This window comes from Pseudophryne corroboree, chromosome 8 (assembly GCF_028390025.1).
Source record: "Pseudophryne corroboree isolate aPseCor3 chromosome 8, aPseCor3.hap2, whole genome shotgun sequence".
Taxonomy (NCBI): Eukaryota; Metazoa; Chordata; class Amphibia; order Anura; family Myobatrachidae; genus Pseudophryne; species Pseudophryne corroboree.
In genome coordinates this window covers 34283891-34300962 of record NC_086451.1, presented here as the reverse complement: position 1 = coordinate 34300962, position 17072 = coordinate 34283891, and the positions used below count along the sequence as shown (strand labels likewise).

Below are 17072 nucleotides of genomic sequence, written 5' to 3'. Positions count from 1 at the left end.
TATATTTAAATATATTATTAAAAATGTTTTTTTTAAACTTTGTTAAGTAATAAAAAAAACCTGACAATTTCTGAGCGGTTTGTGGGGAAAGAATGGTCAGTTAAGTGGTGAAGCTGTTCCCCAATATGGAGAAATCTTTCAGCATAACAACATTTATCAAACTCCAGGATTCCCCCAATTTATTTCTGGTCTGGATCCCCCCAGGGAGAGGCTGACATCTATACGAGGTTCATCAGCCACAGAGTGCAGACATTAGGACACACAGCCAATGGCCAAATGATCCCACGTCATGGTTACCCTGATCAGCATATCACTGATATGAGGTTATCTCACTATTTATTATCTACTACTGGTGTGTATCGTGTCTTTGTCTCTTTATATGATGGTTACAACATCAAACCAATATTTGCATTCTCTACTAAACAGAAAGGGGACAATAAATCCTCATTATGTACAGAGGGCATAATTCTGACCCTGTCACAAGTGTGCAAAAATCACTAGGAAGCATATGCCAGTACGCACGTGTGCAAGGTCCTAAACTGCGTTCAAGCCCTGGAGGGGATGGGAATGGATCCCCAACGCGTTTTGTGGGCATCAACGCTCTGTTTAAGAGGCGCGGTCTGTGTGAACCTCTGAATCATGCACGTCTGCGAGTGCTACTGAATCATGCACCTCTGAATCATGCACCTCTGCGTGAGCCTCTGAATCACTCACCTCTGCGTGCACCCCTGAATCACCCACCTCTGCGTGCGCCTCCGAATCATGGACCTCTGAATCATGCACCTCTGTGTGCACCCCTGAATCACCCCCCTCTGCGTGCGCCTCTGAATCATGGACCTCTGAATCATGCACCTCTGCGTGCACCCCTGAATCATCCACCTCTGCGTGCACCTCTGAATCATGGACCTCTGAATCATGCACCTCTGCGTGCGACTCTGAATCATCCACCTCTGCGTGCGCCTCTGAATCATGCACTTCTGCATGCGCCTCTGAATCATGCGCCTTTGAATCACCCACCTCTGCATGTGCATGTGCTTCTGAATCACCCACCTTTGCGTGCACCTCTGAATCATGCAAATCTGCGTGCGCCCCTGAATCACGCACCTCTGCGTGCGCCTCTGAATCATGCACCTCTGCGTGATCCTCTGAATCACGCACCTCTGCGTGCACCTCTGAATCACGCACCTCTGTGTGCGCCTCTGAATCACGCAAACTTTGCTCATGCACATTTTCTCTACATTAAATACTCCTATCGCAAAAGGTGTGGCTGAAGCAGGCGGGATTGGCTGGGGAGGCTTGGAACAGATTCTGGTGAAGGTGGAATAGAGGTGTGGTCACTGCATATCAGGGGGCGTGGCCAGGTATATTGGCTGGGGAGGCCTGGAACAGATTCTGGTGAAGGCGGAATAGAGGTGAGGTCACTGCATATCAGGGGGCGTGGCCAGGTATATTGGCTGGGGAGGCCTGGAACAGATTCTGGTGAAGGCGGAATAGAGGTGAGGTCACTGCATATCAGGGGGTGTGGCCAGGTATATTGGCTGGGGAGGCCTGGAACAGATTCTGGTGAAGGCGGAATAGAGGTGTGGTCACTGCATATCAGGGGGCGTGGCCAGGTATATTGGCTGGGGAGGCCTGGAACAGATTCTGGTGAAGGCGGAATAGAGGTGTGGTCACTGCATATCAGGGGGCGTGGCCAGGTATATTGGCTGGGGAGGCCTGGAACAGATTCTGGTGAAGGCGGAATAGAGGTGTGGTCACTGCATATCAGGGGGCGTGGCCAGGTATATTGGCTGGGGAGGCCTGGAACAGATTCTGGTGAAGGCGGAATAGAGGTGTGGTCACTGCATATCAGGGGGCGTGGCCAGGTATATTGGCTGGGGAGGCCTGGAACAGATTCTGGTGAAGGCGGAATAGAGGTGTGGTCACTGCATATCAGGGGGCGTGGCCAGGTATAGTAATGATTTTACTCTTTTATCTGTGAATTAACGTGTTATGCGTAATACAATGTTAAATACACAGAGAGGCCGGAAGTATGAAGCTGGATACACTTTTATTGTCTTAAAAGGAACTTTCTAACCGTATGGTAATTTGGCTTCACTATAATTCCCCTGTGTAAACTCTACAATGATCTATCGTAAAAACATTCACCTTAATAAATAAACTAATTTAATATAAAAATAATAATAATACATTTTTAAAATGTTACTGTCTAACACTGCCCTTACGTGCTGGGCTAGAGCAGCTCACGGTGGGGCAGCTGACCCAATATCATGGGGGGCCCGATCACAAACGGCTGCCGTCTACAGTATAAAAAGAAATCACTGGACACATTCGCAAATGAGGTGGAAAGATGAGTGTGCATGACTGCTGTTGGTCTCCGGTGTGTGGCTGAACTGGATGATAACCCGCCTGCGACCGAATGCGCTGGAGAATCCTGGCTTCTTAGGAGTACTTGGAACCTTAGTATGTGCAGGGTCTGGCAAGGCAATACATAAACGTAGGACATCATTGCACTGTGCAAAGTGAGGTGTGAGGTTATAGGTATAGTACAGGAGGCCTTCAATGTATGTCGTGAGGCGGAGGTACTTCTATGTTCCGGGAGGATCTCGTTCATCGATGAATGTAACAAAACACTTAGGAAATATCCCGATGCTTCCATTGCAGTGACCTTCCAGCCAGTCCTCATTCACTATCAGGGGAGTATAATAACACAGTTAACAAGGGAAAGGGAAGAGGTGAGACAGAATAGATGTGATCTCTGAGCAGATAATCTCTGCTGTAAATCATGGAAGGGAGTAGGGACACCATTACCTTCTGAGAGGATGTCTATGGTGTCTCCCTGGTTGAAGGTCAGATCTTCTGGTCCTTCTGATGGGTAGGTGTAGATGGCTCTCATGCGATACAGGATGGGTCTCCCCACGCAGTGATATGCGTCCTGCGTAGAGAAGACAATCAGTAGGGCTAAGGTGATCATTTAAACTCAAGCAGCAGAGTTGCCTGTACAGCAGATTATCAGACGTGGTAGGGAGACGTCTAGGTGGGTGTCTTATGCACAGATTGGTTGGCACCTATGCTCACTCGTGGGCACATGGGAGTTTATGCATGGATACATGGCAGACATATCCAGAACAGGTGGTCTGTTCACATACAGAGATAAGGGGGGCCTGATTCTGAGCCGGAACCAAAGCGACTTGTTTTGGGCGTAGCCGTGGAAACCAGATTTACTACATTATGCTAATGTGAGATACGGGACGCTAATGGAAGTATAAGCGTGACTTCAATCGGGAAGCATTACGTCAACTGCCGCAACAGTCATCATTAGTAGCCAGGCCCATGCTGGGTGTAAGAGACCCATCTCAAATAGGCTTCCATTCTCCATAACGCATGATTCGTGCAGAGCTTATGCTACACTGACACTGACAGGAGACAGATCTCTTGCGTGTTCCACTCAGTTTCAAGCAAAGCGAGATCTGCCAGGGATGCGGCGACCATATCTATGCAAAAATGGGTACATTTGCTTCTGCAATGTATGGTATAAATTACTCTCTGTGTCTGTGAGACATCCGTCCGACTCCAAATCAGGCCCACAGGGTGAGAAATTACGTCCTCTTATTGCGTAGCAATTCTCCTTTGAAATACAGAAAAAGTCTGGCGAACTTGACGCGTTTCAGTCAGGGTCAGTTGAGGTGTTTTCTTGCTTACAACATGAGACTTCCTTGTGGCTTTGAGGTACACAAATTTCTCCACTGAGTATCACAAAAAAATATTAAGAAAAAGATGTATAGTGCAGAGCGTCTAAAATATTGTTTATTTTCTTACAATAAGTAGTCCAAAACATCGACCAATCTTACATATAGTACTTCCAGAAAACATTAGTGTCACAAAGTCCAGAGGAAGAGTTCATAGGACTCGAAACGCGTTGGGTCACCTGTTACCTGTACTTAGCTTGATTGGGAGCCTTTGAGGAACCCTGTCCGTGAGTGCTCTTGTAATCAGCTTGAAAGGAAGGAGGGAAGGTTCCGGAGCTTATATTTGAAACCCAAGTCTTTGCTCCATTTCAGGAGCTACCACCATACGGCAACACTCGCACTGTTAGTACTTCCAGAAAACAGTGGAAATGCAGTATGTACTATATGTAAAATTGGTTGATATTTATGATCGATATTTATGATCTTTTTATTGTAATAAAATCAGCAAATTTTTATAGGCTCTGCACTATACAGCTTTTCTATTCTTTTTTGTGGTACTCGGTGGAGAAATCTGTGTACCTCAAAGCAACAAGAAATTCTCTTGTTGGAAATGAGGAACCCCCCCCCCCCCCCTCCCCCCCCATCTGACAGACAGAATGTTATGTATTGGCGCATTGGAATTTAACGTGATTGCCTTTTAATTGAGGAGCTCATTTGGAGGAAAGTTACATCTTTCAGTGGGGACTAGTAGTGCCTGAGGTGTATTCCACCCACTGATAATCTGTTTAGACATTGTGGTTAGGAAACACCAGATTACATTTCAGCAGCAAATCGAGGGGCGTCATTGCATATTCCACCTTTTATTGCATAACGTTACCTTACAACACAGCATCAGTCGCTTGTTTCTGGCTTGTCCCCACATCCCCTGCAGGTCTCTGTCTTCCTTCACTGGGGTTACATGTTTGCCCTCCACATCCCTGTAACTGATCAATAGAGTATTAGTCATTGGAGCTATATACACGTACTATGTACAGCTTGCATATGCACTTTCAAGTGCAATCACAGGCAGCAAGAGACAAGGGGGTAAATTTACTAAGATTCGTGTTTTCCCGTTTGAGGTCAAAGTTCAATCACGAATGACATTGAAAGTGTAAAACTGCAACTTTTTGAATTGATTACGACTAATTTACTAAGCTGCCGTATTCTGCATTTTCGGGTTTTCCGATGTCGATGTCATTCGTTTTTTTTGGCAGTGTTTTACGTGAGTGACTTGTAAAACACTGCCGACTTTAATACAATGAATCTCAGCCGGATCTGAGAGATCCGTGCTGGGCTTCATTGTTCACTTTGTTTAACAAAAAAATAAAGTTTAAATGTAAAAAAAAAATTGCGTGGGGTCCCCCCTCCTAAGCATAACCAGCCTCGGGCTCTTTGAGCCGATCCTGGTTGCAGAAATATGGGAAAAAAATGGACAGGGGTTCCCCCATATTTAAGCAACCAGCATCGGGCTCTGCGCCTGGTCCTGGTTCCAAAAATACGGGGGACAAAAAGAGTAGGGGTCCCCCGTATTTTTGAAACCAGCACTGGGCTCCACTAGCTGGACCGATAATGCCACAGCCGGGGGTCACTTTTATACCAGGGACGTGCAGTCAGGGGAGGCAGGGGAGGCAGTGCCTCCCCTGTCATTCTCCCCTGTCATTAATGATTACAATAATATAAAGAAGATACTTCTGACACATATTCCTAAGTATATGCTTTATATTATTTTAATCATTCCTACATTTTAAAACAGGTTAAAACATTTTTTAGAGGCCTCGAGAGCGGTGCCTCCTGTGGATAATGCCGAAGGGCCGGAAGCGGGGGGCGGGCAGGGGGCGGGGCCAAAAAGAGGGCTGTAAAAGCCCATTAAAAAAATCAGTGTAAGCGGCACCAGTGTTAGTGCCTCAGTGACAGGGGCGTGCTTTCAGCCCATATGAAAGCACGCCCCTGTCACTGATGCAAATATAATTGGGCACTAGAATTTGTGCTCACCGTGTGGTCCAGCCTGCTTTCCGATCATGGGCTACTCCTGACCCGAGTCCCGCTGTCTGCTTCCTTTCCTCCGGCAGACCCTCTGCAGTTCTGACGATGAGACCCTGGTGGCCTCTGCTCCCCTGACCTCTCCTCCTGACTAGGTGGCCGCGCAAAGCTCAGCGCCGCTAATCACCCGCTCCCGCCGGAGCCGCTCATCTCACCCCGTCACCGTCAGTGCTGCTCACCCCACCCTCCCCCATAGCCGCGGCCGGTGCTTCTTATCTCCCCCCCCCCCCCCCCCCCCGCTCAGCTGCTCATCTCTCCACGCTCACCGCTGCTCATCTCCCCCCATCCTCAACTGGTGTGCTGCCGATCTCACCCCCCCGCCGCCCCCCCCCCCCTGTCACCGCTGCTGCTGCTCATCTCCAGCCCCCCTCACTCAGTGCCGATCATCCCCCCCCCCCCCTTCCCCCGTTCACCTGTCACCTGGTGCTGCTCATCTCCCCCCCTGCTCACCTTCGGTGCTGCTCATCTCCCAACCCCCCCCCCCCCCCGCTGCTCATCTAATTCATGCTCATTATAATGCATGAATGTAGGCGTATTACAATTACTACAAAGGGGTATTGTTGCCACAACTTGCACGTGCTATTAAATCTACAAGGGGGCTGTGTCTGCTATATTAGGTGTATACAAAACACCCTGTGTCATATGTGATCACATATCCGCAGGGTGTGTGTAGCTGAGTGTTCAATGATGGACTAACCGATCACACATTGTATAAAAGAATCGTTACAGTATGTCCTCAGAGATATAAGTGGTGGGCCAACAATACCCCTTTGTAGTAATTGTAATACGCCTACATTCATGCATTATAATTATCATCTGAGCATAGTACACTACACTGGACTTACATACCCATATGTTTTTTTAAAACCATTTTCTTAATTGTTTCTTTCAAACTATTGCTCAATGGCTTTCATTATCACCATTTACACCTTGTTCCATTTTTCATTTACACCGCACAGCTCCGATCATTGGCCTCGCTGAGGACTGGGATATTCCGATTCCCCTGGTTGCCATGACCACGACGCGAGCGCTCCAGCACCTCCGTTTACTGGAGGTAACCAGGGCAACGCCGGATACTTCCGCCGGGCAGCGCGATCACATGATCACAGCTTCACACACACGTCACATCAGCTGGGACGGAAGCTATCGAGCTTCCCTGCACTCAGCTGTTCTTCCCGCCGATGGGTCCTCCTCACATATAAAGGTATGTTTTATTTTTGTTCATTCAATTCTTGTTTGCTCACCTTGACAAAGGGGTGGTCACGCCCCGAAACGTTGGTATGCAGATTGTCATTATGACTTATTAAAGCACTTTTTACGATATTGCACAAGTCTCGCTGAATGGAACAGAGTCGCCTATGGAAATGGATCTCCAGAGGGCACCGGAGCATTAAATCACCAGCTAGGCGAGTGCCGATCCGCCCGCAGCAGATATATATATATATATATATATATATATATATATATATATATATCTATCTCTATCTATCAGTGCCTCCCCAGCCAATGACCTCACCGCACGTCACTGTTTTATACAGTGCCTTGCGGCCGTGGCATCAAATATCCAACTAGTCACCCCTGGCCGGGGTACTCTGGGGGAGTGGGGACCCCTTCAATCAAGGGGTCCCCCCCCCAGCCACCCAAGGGCCAGGGGTGAAGCCTGAGGCTGTCCCCCCCATCCAATAAGCTGCGGATGGGGGGCTGATAGCCTTTGTGAAAAGTGATTGATATTGTTTTTAGTAGCAGTACTACAAGGCCCAGCAAGCCTCCCCCGCAAGCTGGTACTTGGAGAACCACAAGTACCAGCATGCGGCGGAAAAACGGGCCCGCTGGTACCTGTAGTACTACTACTAAAAAAATACCCCAATAAAGACAACACACACACACCTTGAAAGTATAACTTTAATACATCCATCCACACCTCCATATACACATACTTACCTTATGTTCCCACGCAGGTCGGTCCTCTTCTCCAGTAGAATCCATGGTGTACCTGTAGAAAAAAATTATACTCACATAATCCAGTGTTTTCGGCTCCTCTGTAAATCCTTTTGTAATCCACGTACTTGAAAAAATTAAAAAACGGATACCCGACCACGAACTGAAAGGGGACCCATGTTTTCACATGGGTACCCTTTCCCCGAATGCCAGAAACCCACTCTGACTGATGTCTAAGTGGGTTTCTTCAGCCAATCAGGGAGCGCTACGTTGTGGCACCCTCCTGATCGGCTGTGTGCTCCTGTACTGTCTGACAGGCGGCACACGGCAGTGTTATAATGTAGCGCCTATGCACTCCATTGTAACCAATGGTGGGAACTTTCAGGTCAGCGGTGAGGTCACTTTCGGTCAACCGCTGACCTGAAAGTTCCCACCATTGGTTACAATGGAGCGCATAGGCGCTACATTGTAACACTGCCGTGTGCCGCCTGTCATACAGTACAGGAGCACACAGCCGATCAGGAGGGTGTCACAACGTAGCGCTCCCTGATTGGCTGAAGAAACCCACTTAGACATCAGTCAGAGTGGGTTTCTGGCATTCGGGGAAAGGGGGCCCATGTGAAAACATGGGTCCCCTTTCAGTTCGTGGTCGGGTGTCCCGTTTTTTTATTTTTTCAAGTACGTGGATTACAAAAGGATTTACCGAGGAGCCGAAAACACTGGATTATGTGAGTATAATTTTTTCTACAGGTACACCATGGATTCTACTGGAGAAGAGGACCGACCTGCGTGGGAACATAAGGTAAGTATGTGTATATGGAGGTGTGGATGGATGTATTAAAGTTATACTTTCAAGGTGTGTGTGTAATGTCTTTATTGGGGTATTTTTTTAGTAGTAGTACTACAGGTACCAGCGGGCCCGTTTTTCCGCCGCATGCTGGTACTTGTGGTTCTCCAAGTACCAGCTTGCGGGGAGGCTTGCTGGGCCTTGTAGTACTGCTACTAAAAACAATATCAATCACTTTTCACAAAGGCTATCAGCCCCCCATCCGCTGCCTATTGGATGGGGGGGACAGCCTCGGGCTTCACCCCTGGCCCTTGGGTGGCTGGGGGGGGGGGACCCCTTGATTGAAGGGGTCCCCACTCCCCCAGGGTACCCCGGCCAGGGGTGACTAGTTGGATATTTGATGCCACGGCCGCAAGGCACTGTATAAAAGTGACCCCCGGCTGTGGCATTATCTGTCCAGCTAGTGGAGCCCGGTGCTGGTTTCAAAAATACGGGGGACCCCTACTCTTTTTGTCCCCCGTATTTTTGGAACCAGGACCAGGCGCAGAGCCCGATGCTGGTTGCTTAAATATGGGGGAACACCTGTCCATTTTTTTCCCATATTTCTGCAACCAGGATCGGCTCAAAGAGCCCGAGGCTGGTTTGCCTTAGGAGGGGGGACCCCACGCAATTTTTTTTCTGAAAATTTATAACATTTCCCCCCCGTTCCCACTGAAAAACATGCACGGATCTCATGGATCCGTGCATGCCTATACAAACACGGGATAAAAAAGCAGGTCTGGTTTTTTTTAGCACTTTTTCACGATTTGTATTTTATCACGGCAGTGTTTGGCTATTGTCGGCAGTGTTTGTGTTTTGCACTTTTTAGTAAATTCCCGATTTCTAGCAAATTGCAGGCGTATTTGACCGATGGTGTATTGATTCGTGATTTTTTCCTAGGACTTCCAAAATATTACGAATGCCCTCATCACTGCCGTGATTTTTGCTTAGTAAATTACCGAGATGACACTTTGATGAAAAAACGGCATCTCGGTCAAAATCGGGACCTTAGTAAATATACCCCCAGGTCTTATTCCAGAAAAATAATGAATAAATAATTACACGTCCGGAAGTGTGAACATGAAGCTACAAGAAAATGGCCGCTCTCATGTCCTTACCTCAGGTGGATGTCCATCTGCACCCCCTGCTGCTCTAGCTTCTGTCTGAGAAGGTGCTGCAGCTGCAGGTAGGTGATGTCCTTTCTCACGGATAAATCTACGGTGAACTCTGTGTGTACTTGTAAGGTTATGCTGTCCTCCACCCCAGCTTCCACTGCATGGTCTGGCTTGTTCTGTGTCAGGAGATCAGAAGAAAGTTATTGTACAGTGCAAACAGATACAGACGGTCAACTACAGTTGCATACCCTTCAAATACAAAACACTCTGCTCTCGGACTTCCCACATAATGTATGACTGCAGTCACCTGTGCTGCAACACCGATCTCTTCAATTCATCACAGGCAGCGGCGCATGCAGGGGGGGTTTCTTAGTACCCAGAAATCCCCGTCTGATAGGCCAAATGCTTTTTGAGCTGAACCTCGCCCTCTTGTGGCGGCATGTCACAATTTGCAGGTCTGTGAGAAGGGGGCGGACCCAATATGACTAGATTCTCATAGAATGAGTGAACCCCCCCCCCCCCCACCATAAACCTAGGGTGTATGACCATACCTAGTAGTAGGACCCCAGCCATTCTGGATTTATTCACCCCAAATGGGAGCAGTTAAGGACATTTGCCTACTCTCCTCAAATATCCATGGGATTAACAAACTTGTGGGGAGTTCCACAGACACCCCGAAGTGTAGATCACGCATTCCGCTCATTTACTAGTGAAATCAGTAGGGCCGTGATAATGGGATTCCCGTCACTATGCCACGAGGGGTGAGGCCTAATGACGAGATGCACCCAGCCCCCCCAACACGCAGCATTTACATACAACCACTGCTCAGAACGTGTGCCAGGATTTATATGGTAATCACTTACCTGTGCTACATGCCTGTCGTCTGCAGAGCTTGCTGCGGAATCTGCCGGATGGCTGTTTATCATTAACGTCTGCGTCATTTCTTCCTGCTTGAAAACATTGATAAATTCAGTAAACGTTTTCTTATGTAAAGTGCATCTGTCACCTACACATAGTGGAGGCGGCCATTTTTTGGGCTGAACCAATATTTCTGAGAGGGGTCCGGTAAGTAACACTGTATGTGTGTAACACAATAATATCAGCAATCAGTGAGCCAGCAGAGGGGCGCACATGTGCAACCAGCCCCGGGGGCAAAGCGGCTGCTGCTTCAGATGGTATCCGGGTGACAGATCGACAACGTATTGGTCAGCAGTCAATACGTGGACACCATATGGTTGGGATACATTGGGTCGACGGGTACATACATTAAGCTAAAAGTGATTTGCGCTGCCTAATGCGCTTCATATTGTCACGTTTGAACTAGATTTCATTCAGTCTGGTTTCCTTGGTGATTAGTTGCTATCGGTAACTTCTCCATCTTATCTCTCTCTAAGGCTTGATACATCTCCCCCTTCATCTCATTGACAATTGAAATATGAAAATATTAAAAAGTTGATGACCTTTGCTGCTTCCTGTCTGGGGCGTTGAGCGCTTTGTAGGGTGACGACTGTTTCCACCTTTGGCTGAGGTCTTTGCGGAGCCTCTTTGACCCTCACTGGCTCTGCTATGGGAGGAGATATCACATTTTCTATTAGATGTGATCTAAACGGTATTGTCACGTCCACCGTATTAGTCGGTACAGCCATATCCCCCACTCCTTCGTCTCTAGAAGGTACAGGCACTTCCAAGTCTTGGCCTCTTCTACGGTGGACAGCTGTCTCCAGTTCTTGGTCTTGCCTAACACGGATATCCATCTTTCCTCGCACTGGCTGGTGGAAAAAGAAGAGGGCACTTATCAAGAGATTTACCATGTAATTTAACAGAATGACATCTTCTCTGCCCACTATATGTCAGTTACCTCAGTGGGTTCTGGAAGGTCACCTGTGGGCCGCGGTGGGACATCCTGAGCTGGTATTAGATTACCTGTAATATAAAGGCTATTATCTTAGACATGGGAGTTGATGCAGCAAGCAGTGAAAAGAGTGAAGTTGGTTGGTTGCTATGGGCAACTTCTACACCAGCCGTGGCCAACCTGTGGCTCTTGAGCCACATGCTGCTCTTTCTTCATTCAAATGTGGCTCCCGACATTCAGTCACCTGACCACAACAGATCCTGGAAACTGGTGCACTCCAACCAGACACACAGCAGCACTACGGCGACTGAAAACTGGGGAGCCAGATACTGGACTATAGTGACACATGGGGGTGGGCTGGAGTGACACAATGGGGAGCTGGCTGGAGTGACACAGAAGGATCCTGGTAGGAGAGACATAATGGGGGAGCTGACTGGAGTGATACAGGAGGGTGCTGGCTGGAGAGACATAATGGGGGAGCTGGCAGGAGTGACACAGTGGGGAGCTGACTGGAGTGACACAGGAGGGAGCTGGCTGGAGTGACACATGGGGGAGCTGGCTGGAGAGACACAATGACACATGAGGGAGCTGGCTGGAGTGACACAATGGGGAGCTGGCTGGAGTGACACAGGAGGGTACTGGCTGGAGAGACACAATGACACATGGGGGAGCAGGCTGGAGTGACACATGGGGGAGCTGGCTGGAGTGACACATGGGGGAGCTGAAGTGTATTATGTGAATATGGCTTTTTCAATATATTTTATGTGGATCTGGATTTTTACGTTATTTTATGTGGAAGTGTCTTTTTCAATGTATTTTATGTTGATTCTGGCTTTAAAATGTATTTTATGTGGATCTGGCATTTTCATTGTATTTTATACCATGGGGTGTGGCCTAGCAGGCACAAGGTCACACCCCATTTTTGCACACACGCCTTCGGCTTGATGTCGGCTCTTTGACGTACCTAACAAGATTTTTGGGCTCTTTGTCTCTGACTGGTTGGTCACCCCTATTCTACACGTTCTGCTTCTCCACTCTTTTCACCACTTGATAAATGAATGAAATAGTAGCGAAAGTAAAGCATTGCTTGGTCTACATTTCACCGTTGTTGAGACAAAACAACTATTCTTAATGACCAGTGCTGTGTGGGCGTGCCCAGTGATGTATGGGCGTGTCCAGTGCTGTGTGGGTGTGGCTAACGCTGTGCTGCGTGTATGACCAGTGTCATGTGGGTGTGGCCGGCGCTGTGTGAGTGTGACCAGTGTTGTGTGGGTGTGACCAGTGCCGTGTGGGTGTGACCAGTGCCATGTGGGTGTGACCAGTGCCATGTGGGTGTGAACAGTGGTGTGTGGGTGTGAACAGTGGTGTGTGGGTGTGATCAGTGAGGTGTGGGTGTGGTCAATGTTGTGTGGGTGTGGCCAGTGCCCCAATGTCTGCCTAAATATGTAAAAATAGAAAAAAAATTTGTGTGAAAAATAAATAATGTGTAATGTCATATATGAAAAACTCAGAGTGGCCCATTCCCCCGACAGTAATTTCTACCCTGCTGTGGCCACTGCTCGCTCGTCGGCTTCACATTTGGCCTCGTTGGTGGCATCTTCGTGGGGGGCAGAGGGATCCCATTATTCATTTTCTGTTGGAGGAAGAAATATTAACATTTGAGCACAGCTAAAAGACATTGGTCATATGTGCCTACTCTCCCGGAACGGTTCCTGAAAATCGGGTGGCACCCCCAGCCACCCGGAAGAGTGGGCAAGTCTCCCAGTGGCAGCTGCGACATACCACCCAGCTGCCCACTTACTGAGTGAAGTGGGCAGTCCAGGAGGCTGATGATGTGATTCACTCTGGAACATATCATCTTAGCCACGCCCTCTGCTGTGCAATGCCTGTAGTCTCAGCATTGTATACCAGGGGAAGGGGCGTATCCATGATGACGCATTTGCCACGCCCCCTGTAAGCCTCCAATGTGTCACACCTCCCCCCCCCCCCGTACACGCGCTATATTCCATAATACCCGTCCGCACCATTCCCTGTCGACAACTATGCACTGGATCTGGGCCTGTTTAAGACCCCATGGGACACCTACGAAAGGCACCAGTTTGGCCACATTGCCCGCTCCGTTTGTCAATAAGCATTACACATAACAACGAATTAGCGTAATACGGACCCCATAGTGCCCACTGTGCTCTAGATCACGGGAACTTAGATTGCCAAAAGGAGGACCTGGCTCTGGCCCTGATAAATCTACAAGTACCTATACTGTCGACAAAGGAAAATCTTATCTCTGTTTAATTTCACAACAAATAATCTAACATTATTATTAAAAAAAAAAAAAATGCACGGGTCATATACCAGATCCATTATAGTAACTGCATCATGAAAGGACCAATCATAAGGGCTCATTGATTAATGTGGACAAATCAGACACTTGCTTTCATTGTCTAGCACGCACTGGGCAGATCAGAGGTCATTACTGATTGGATGCTGCCATTCAGTACACGTTTGGTACCTAACTGAATTTGTGTAACACAAGTTTTGTTGGCAAAGTGTTCTGGGCTATCTGGTGCAGTGAAGTCAGTCAACACACTTAGCTGACTTAAACAGTAGCACAGGTTTAGAAATATTAACATTTAGTGTACACCGGTGACTCAGATGTAACACTGATAGCGGTAATCAGGAGCCCATATATCACACAAGGTAACAGCATTAGGTAGTGGTACTTATCAGGAGATGTCTGTTGTGGTGAAGCATGGAGGACTGCACAGCCGTGCAGTCTGACTCCCACTGTAGAGAAGATGATGCATGCACTGGAAACTCTTTGAGTCTCTGTAGCTGAGATCTGCTCCCAGTCTCAGCTCTGCACACTTGCACACCAGGACTCTGTCTCTCAGTCTCTATATGTGTGTCACACTCTCCTCACTCTCTCTGAGATGGAGGGACAGAAACTACAACATATAACACCGCCTCCAAGTGACTCCTGGCACTAGAGGTCTGACACTAGGGGATGCACCCATAGACTGATACACAGAAGGAGACAGGTACAGAACGTACCATGGGCCTAATTCAGACCTGAACGCTGCTGTGTGTTTTCGCACAAGCACAAAAGCTTCGCCGATGTGCAATGCTTTTGTACTTGTGTGGGGGGGGGGGGGGGGGCAGACATGCGGGGCAGACTAGCCCTGTGCTGGGCGTCCACCCGCATGTCTGAGTAACTGATCGCAGCTGTGCAAAATTTTGCACGGCTATGATCAGGTCTGAATTAGGCCCCATATCCTAACAAGTTTGTGCTTATTAGTGACGGAAATAATAAATAAAAAAAAGGATTTGAAAGGGAAATAATGATGTCTTGTAATTACCTTCATATCTGCTTTGGGCGCATTCACTGGTTCCAGAAAATTAGTTGGTATGAGAATTTTCTATAAAAGAGCATGAAAGATCATAAAACATAATTAACATAAATCATGAATGTAGGTGGAGAGAGGGAAATACTCTGTCTCAGGAGGGGGAGGGGGTGGGACGTTGCCATGAGGGCTGATAAGGGGCACTTACTTGACCATCGTGGATGGCAGTTGCCCAGCTTTCATCTTTGTTCAGGACGTACAAGATGCTGCTTGCTTTCACAGCCACTTCTGCAGAGTTCTCCGGGTAATAATGGACTAAAACACGATGGTACCCGGCCTCCCGACCTCTGTGAGGGTTACATTGTGAGATTATTGTATAACGTGAGAAACCACCCTATCTCCCGGCGCAATTTTGCTGAGTATTTACCAAGGTCAGATAATCATCAGCTGCAAGTAATTAAGAGCTTTTGCGGAGCCCCAGGAAATGAAACAAATACAACACCAAAGGATTAATTGCGCTTGATGTACTGACAATATGTACTAATTATTTACTTTCCCACTCTATGGCCCTCATTCCGAGTTGTTCGCTCGTTAGCTGCTTTTAGCAGCATTGCACACGCTAAGCCGCCGCCTACTGGGAGTGTATCTTAGCATAGCAGAATTGCTAATGAAAGCTTCGCTAATTTTCTCGTAACGATTACCCCGCAGTTTCTGAGTAGCTCCAGACTTACTCAGCCATTGCGACCAGCTCAGTCCTTTTCGTTCCTGGTTTGACGTCACAAACACACCCAGCGTTCGCCCAGCCACTCCCCCGTTTCTCCAGACACTCCTGCGTTTTTCAACTAGCACGCCTGCGTTTTTCCGCACACTCCCATAAAACGGCTAGTTTCCGCCCAGAAACACCCACTTCCTGTCAATCACACTACGATCAGCACAGCCATGGAAAAGTTTCGTTATGCCGTGAATAAAATACCTAACTTTTGTGTAAAATAATTAAGCGCATGCGCTCTGCGTACCTTACGCATGCGCAGTAAGCGACTAATCGCAGTATAGCGAAAATCGGCAACGAGCGAACATCTCGGAATGACCCCCTATGTGTAGAATATGTTTGGATTCATTAAATAAACGAGAAACTTGCTTTTGATAAAAAGTTTTTACTCTATTCTATTAAAATAAACTTTATAATAGCAATTGTGATAACAACTGTACTAGCATAAATTACAAATAGAAACTATATAAATCAGAAAAGAGCTGGATATCAGTTGTCAGTTCTGGACCAGAGCCAAGATTTTTGTAGACTCTGCACACTGATTGCTAAATAGCAACAGTGTTTTTCCTTTCGATAAAGGCAGCCACGTATTGATAATAAAAATAGTAGAATTGCTACAAACAGGGAGCACACACAGTGAAATACTAGAGTCTTGCAGTATGTTCAATTACTAGCAGTGATGATTCACCCGCCACAGGCGTCCCGGTGCAGTAGATAACTCTATAGGTAATTTACCTGATCCAGAGGGATTATAGACAATACCAGAGATGATGATATAAATTGTCCGGTGTATGCTCACCCTGTGTGTGGCTCCACAAAGCCGCTGGTAGTGGTTAGTTGTCAGAGTCCAATTGTGACATGTGGGATTGATGGCACACCTTTCTCCCATTGGAGACACCCGCAATAGTGATATTGACTGCAATCGGCCGCCGCTTCCAGCACTGCCTGACAGGCAGAGGCGGTCGCTGGGCGGGCCGGCGGAGTTTGCCCGCCGTTTTGGGGGCACGGTCCGGGCAACACAGGCGTGGTTGGGAGCTACTCGTCAAGTACAAAAGCATCGCCGCTGTGCGATGCTTTTGTACTTGTGTGGGGGGGGGGGGGGCAGACATGCGGGGCGGACTAGCCCTGTGCTGGGTCCACTCCCCCACCCCCCGCATGTCTAAGTAACTGATCGTAGCTGTGCAAAATTTAATTGAACATACTGCAAGACTCTAGTATTTCACTGTGTGTGCTCCCTGTTTGTAGCAATTCTACTATTTTTATTATCAATACGTGGCTGCCTTTATCGAAAGGAAAAACACTGTTGCTATTTAGCAATCAGTGTGCAGAGTCTACAAAAATCTTGGCTCTGGTCCAGAACTGACAACTGATATCCAGCTCTTTTCTGATTTATATAGTTTCTATTTGTAATTTATACTAGTACAGTTGTTATCACAATTGCTATTATAAAGTTTATTTTAATA

At 47.6% G+C, this 17072-nt stretch overlaps 1 protein-coding gene across 5 annotated transcripts in view; it reads right to left on the bottom strand.

Moving 5' to 3' along the window:
* Positions 1 to 2033: 2033 nt before the first annotated feature.
* NOXA1 (NADPH oxidase activator 1) overlaps positions 2034 to 17072 on the bottom strand; it is an 87475-nt gene continuing 72436 nt past the window's right edge. For 4 of the 5 annotated variants that reach the window (XM_063936232.1, XM_063936231.1, XM_063936234.1 and 1 more), the window contains 10 exons: positions 15049 to 15187; positions 14856 to 14915; positions 13042 to 13132; positions 11506 to 11570; positions 11108 to 11416; positions 10511 to 10597; positions 9651 to 9823; positions 4567 to 4672; positions 2812 to 2935; positions 2034 to 2689 (listed from right to left, as the gene is read on the bottom strand). In XM_063936232.1, coding sequence (XP_063792302.1) covers positions 2589 to 2689; positions 2812 to 2935; positions 4567 to 4672; positions 9651 to 9823; positions 10511 to 10597; positions 11108 to 11416; positions 11506 to 11570; positions 13042 to 13132; positions 14856 to 14915; positions 15049 to 15187 — 1255 coding nt within the window. In that variant the 3' untranslated portion in view covers positions 2034 to 2588. The remainder of the gene's footprint in view (positions 2690 to 2811; positions 2936 to 4566; positions 4673 to 9650; positions 9824 to 10510; positions 10598 to 11107; positions 11417 to 11505; positions 11571 to 13041; positions 13133 to 14855; positions 14916 to 15048; positions 15188 to 17072) is intronic. The other variant, XM_063936235.1, reaches the window with a different exon arrangement.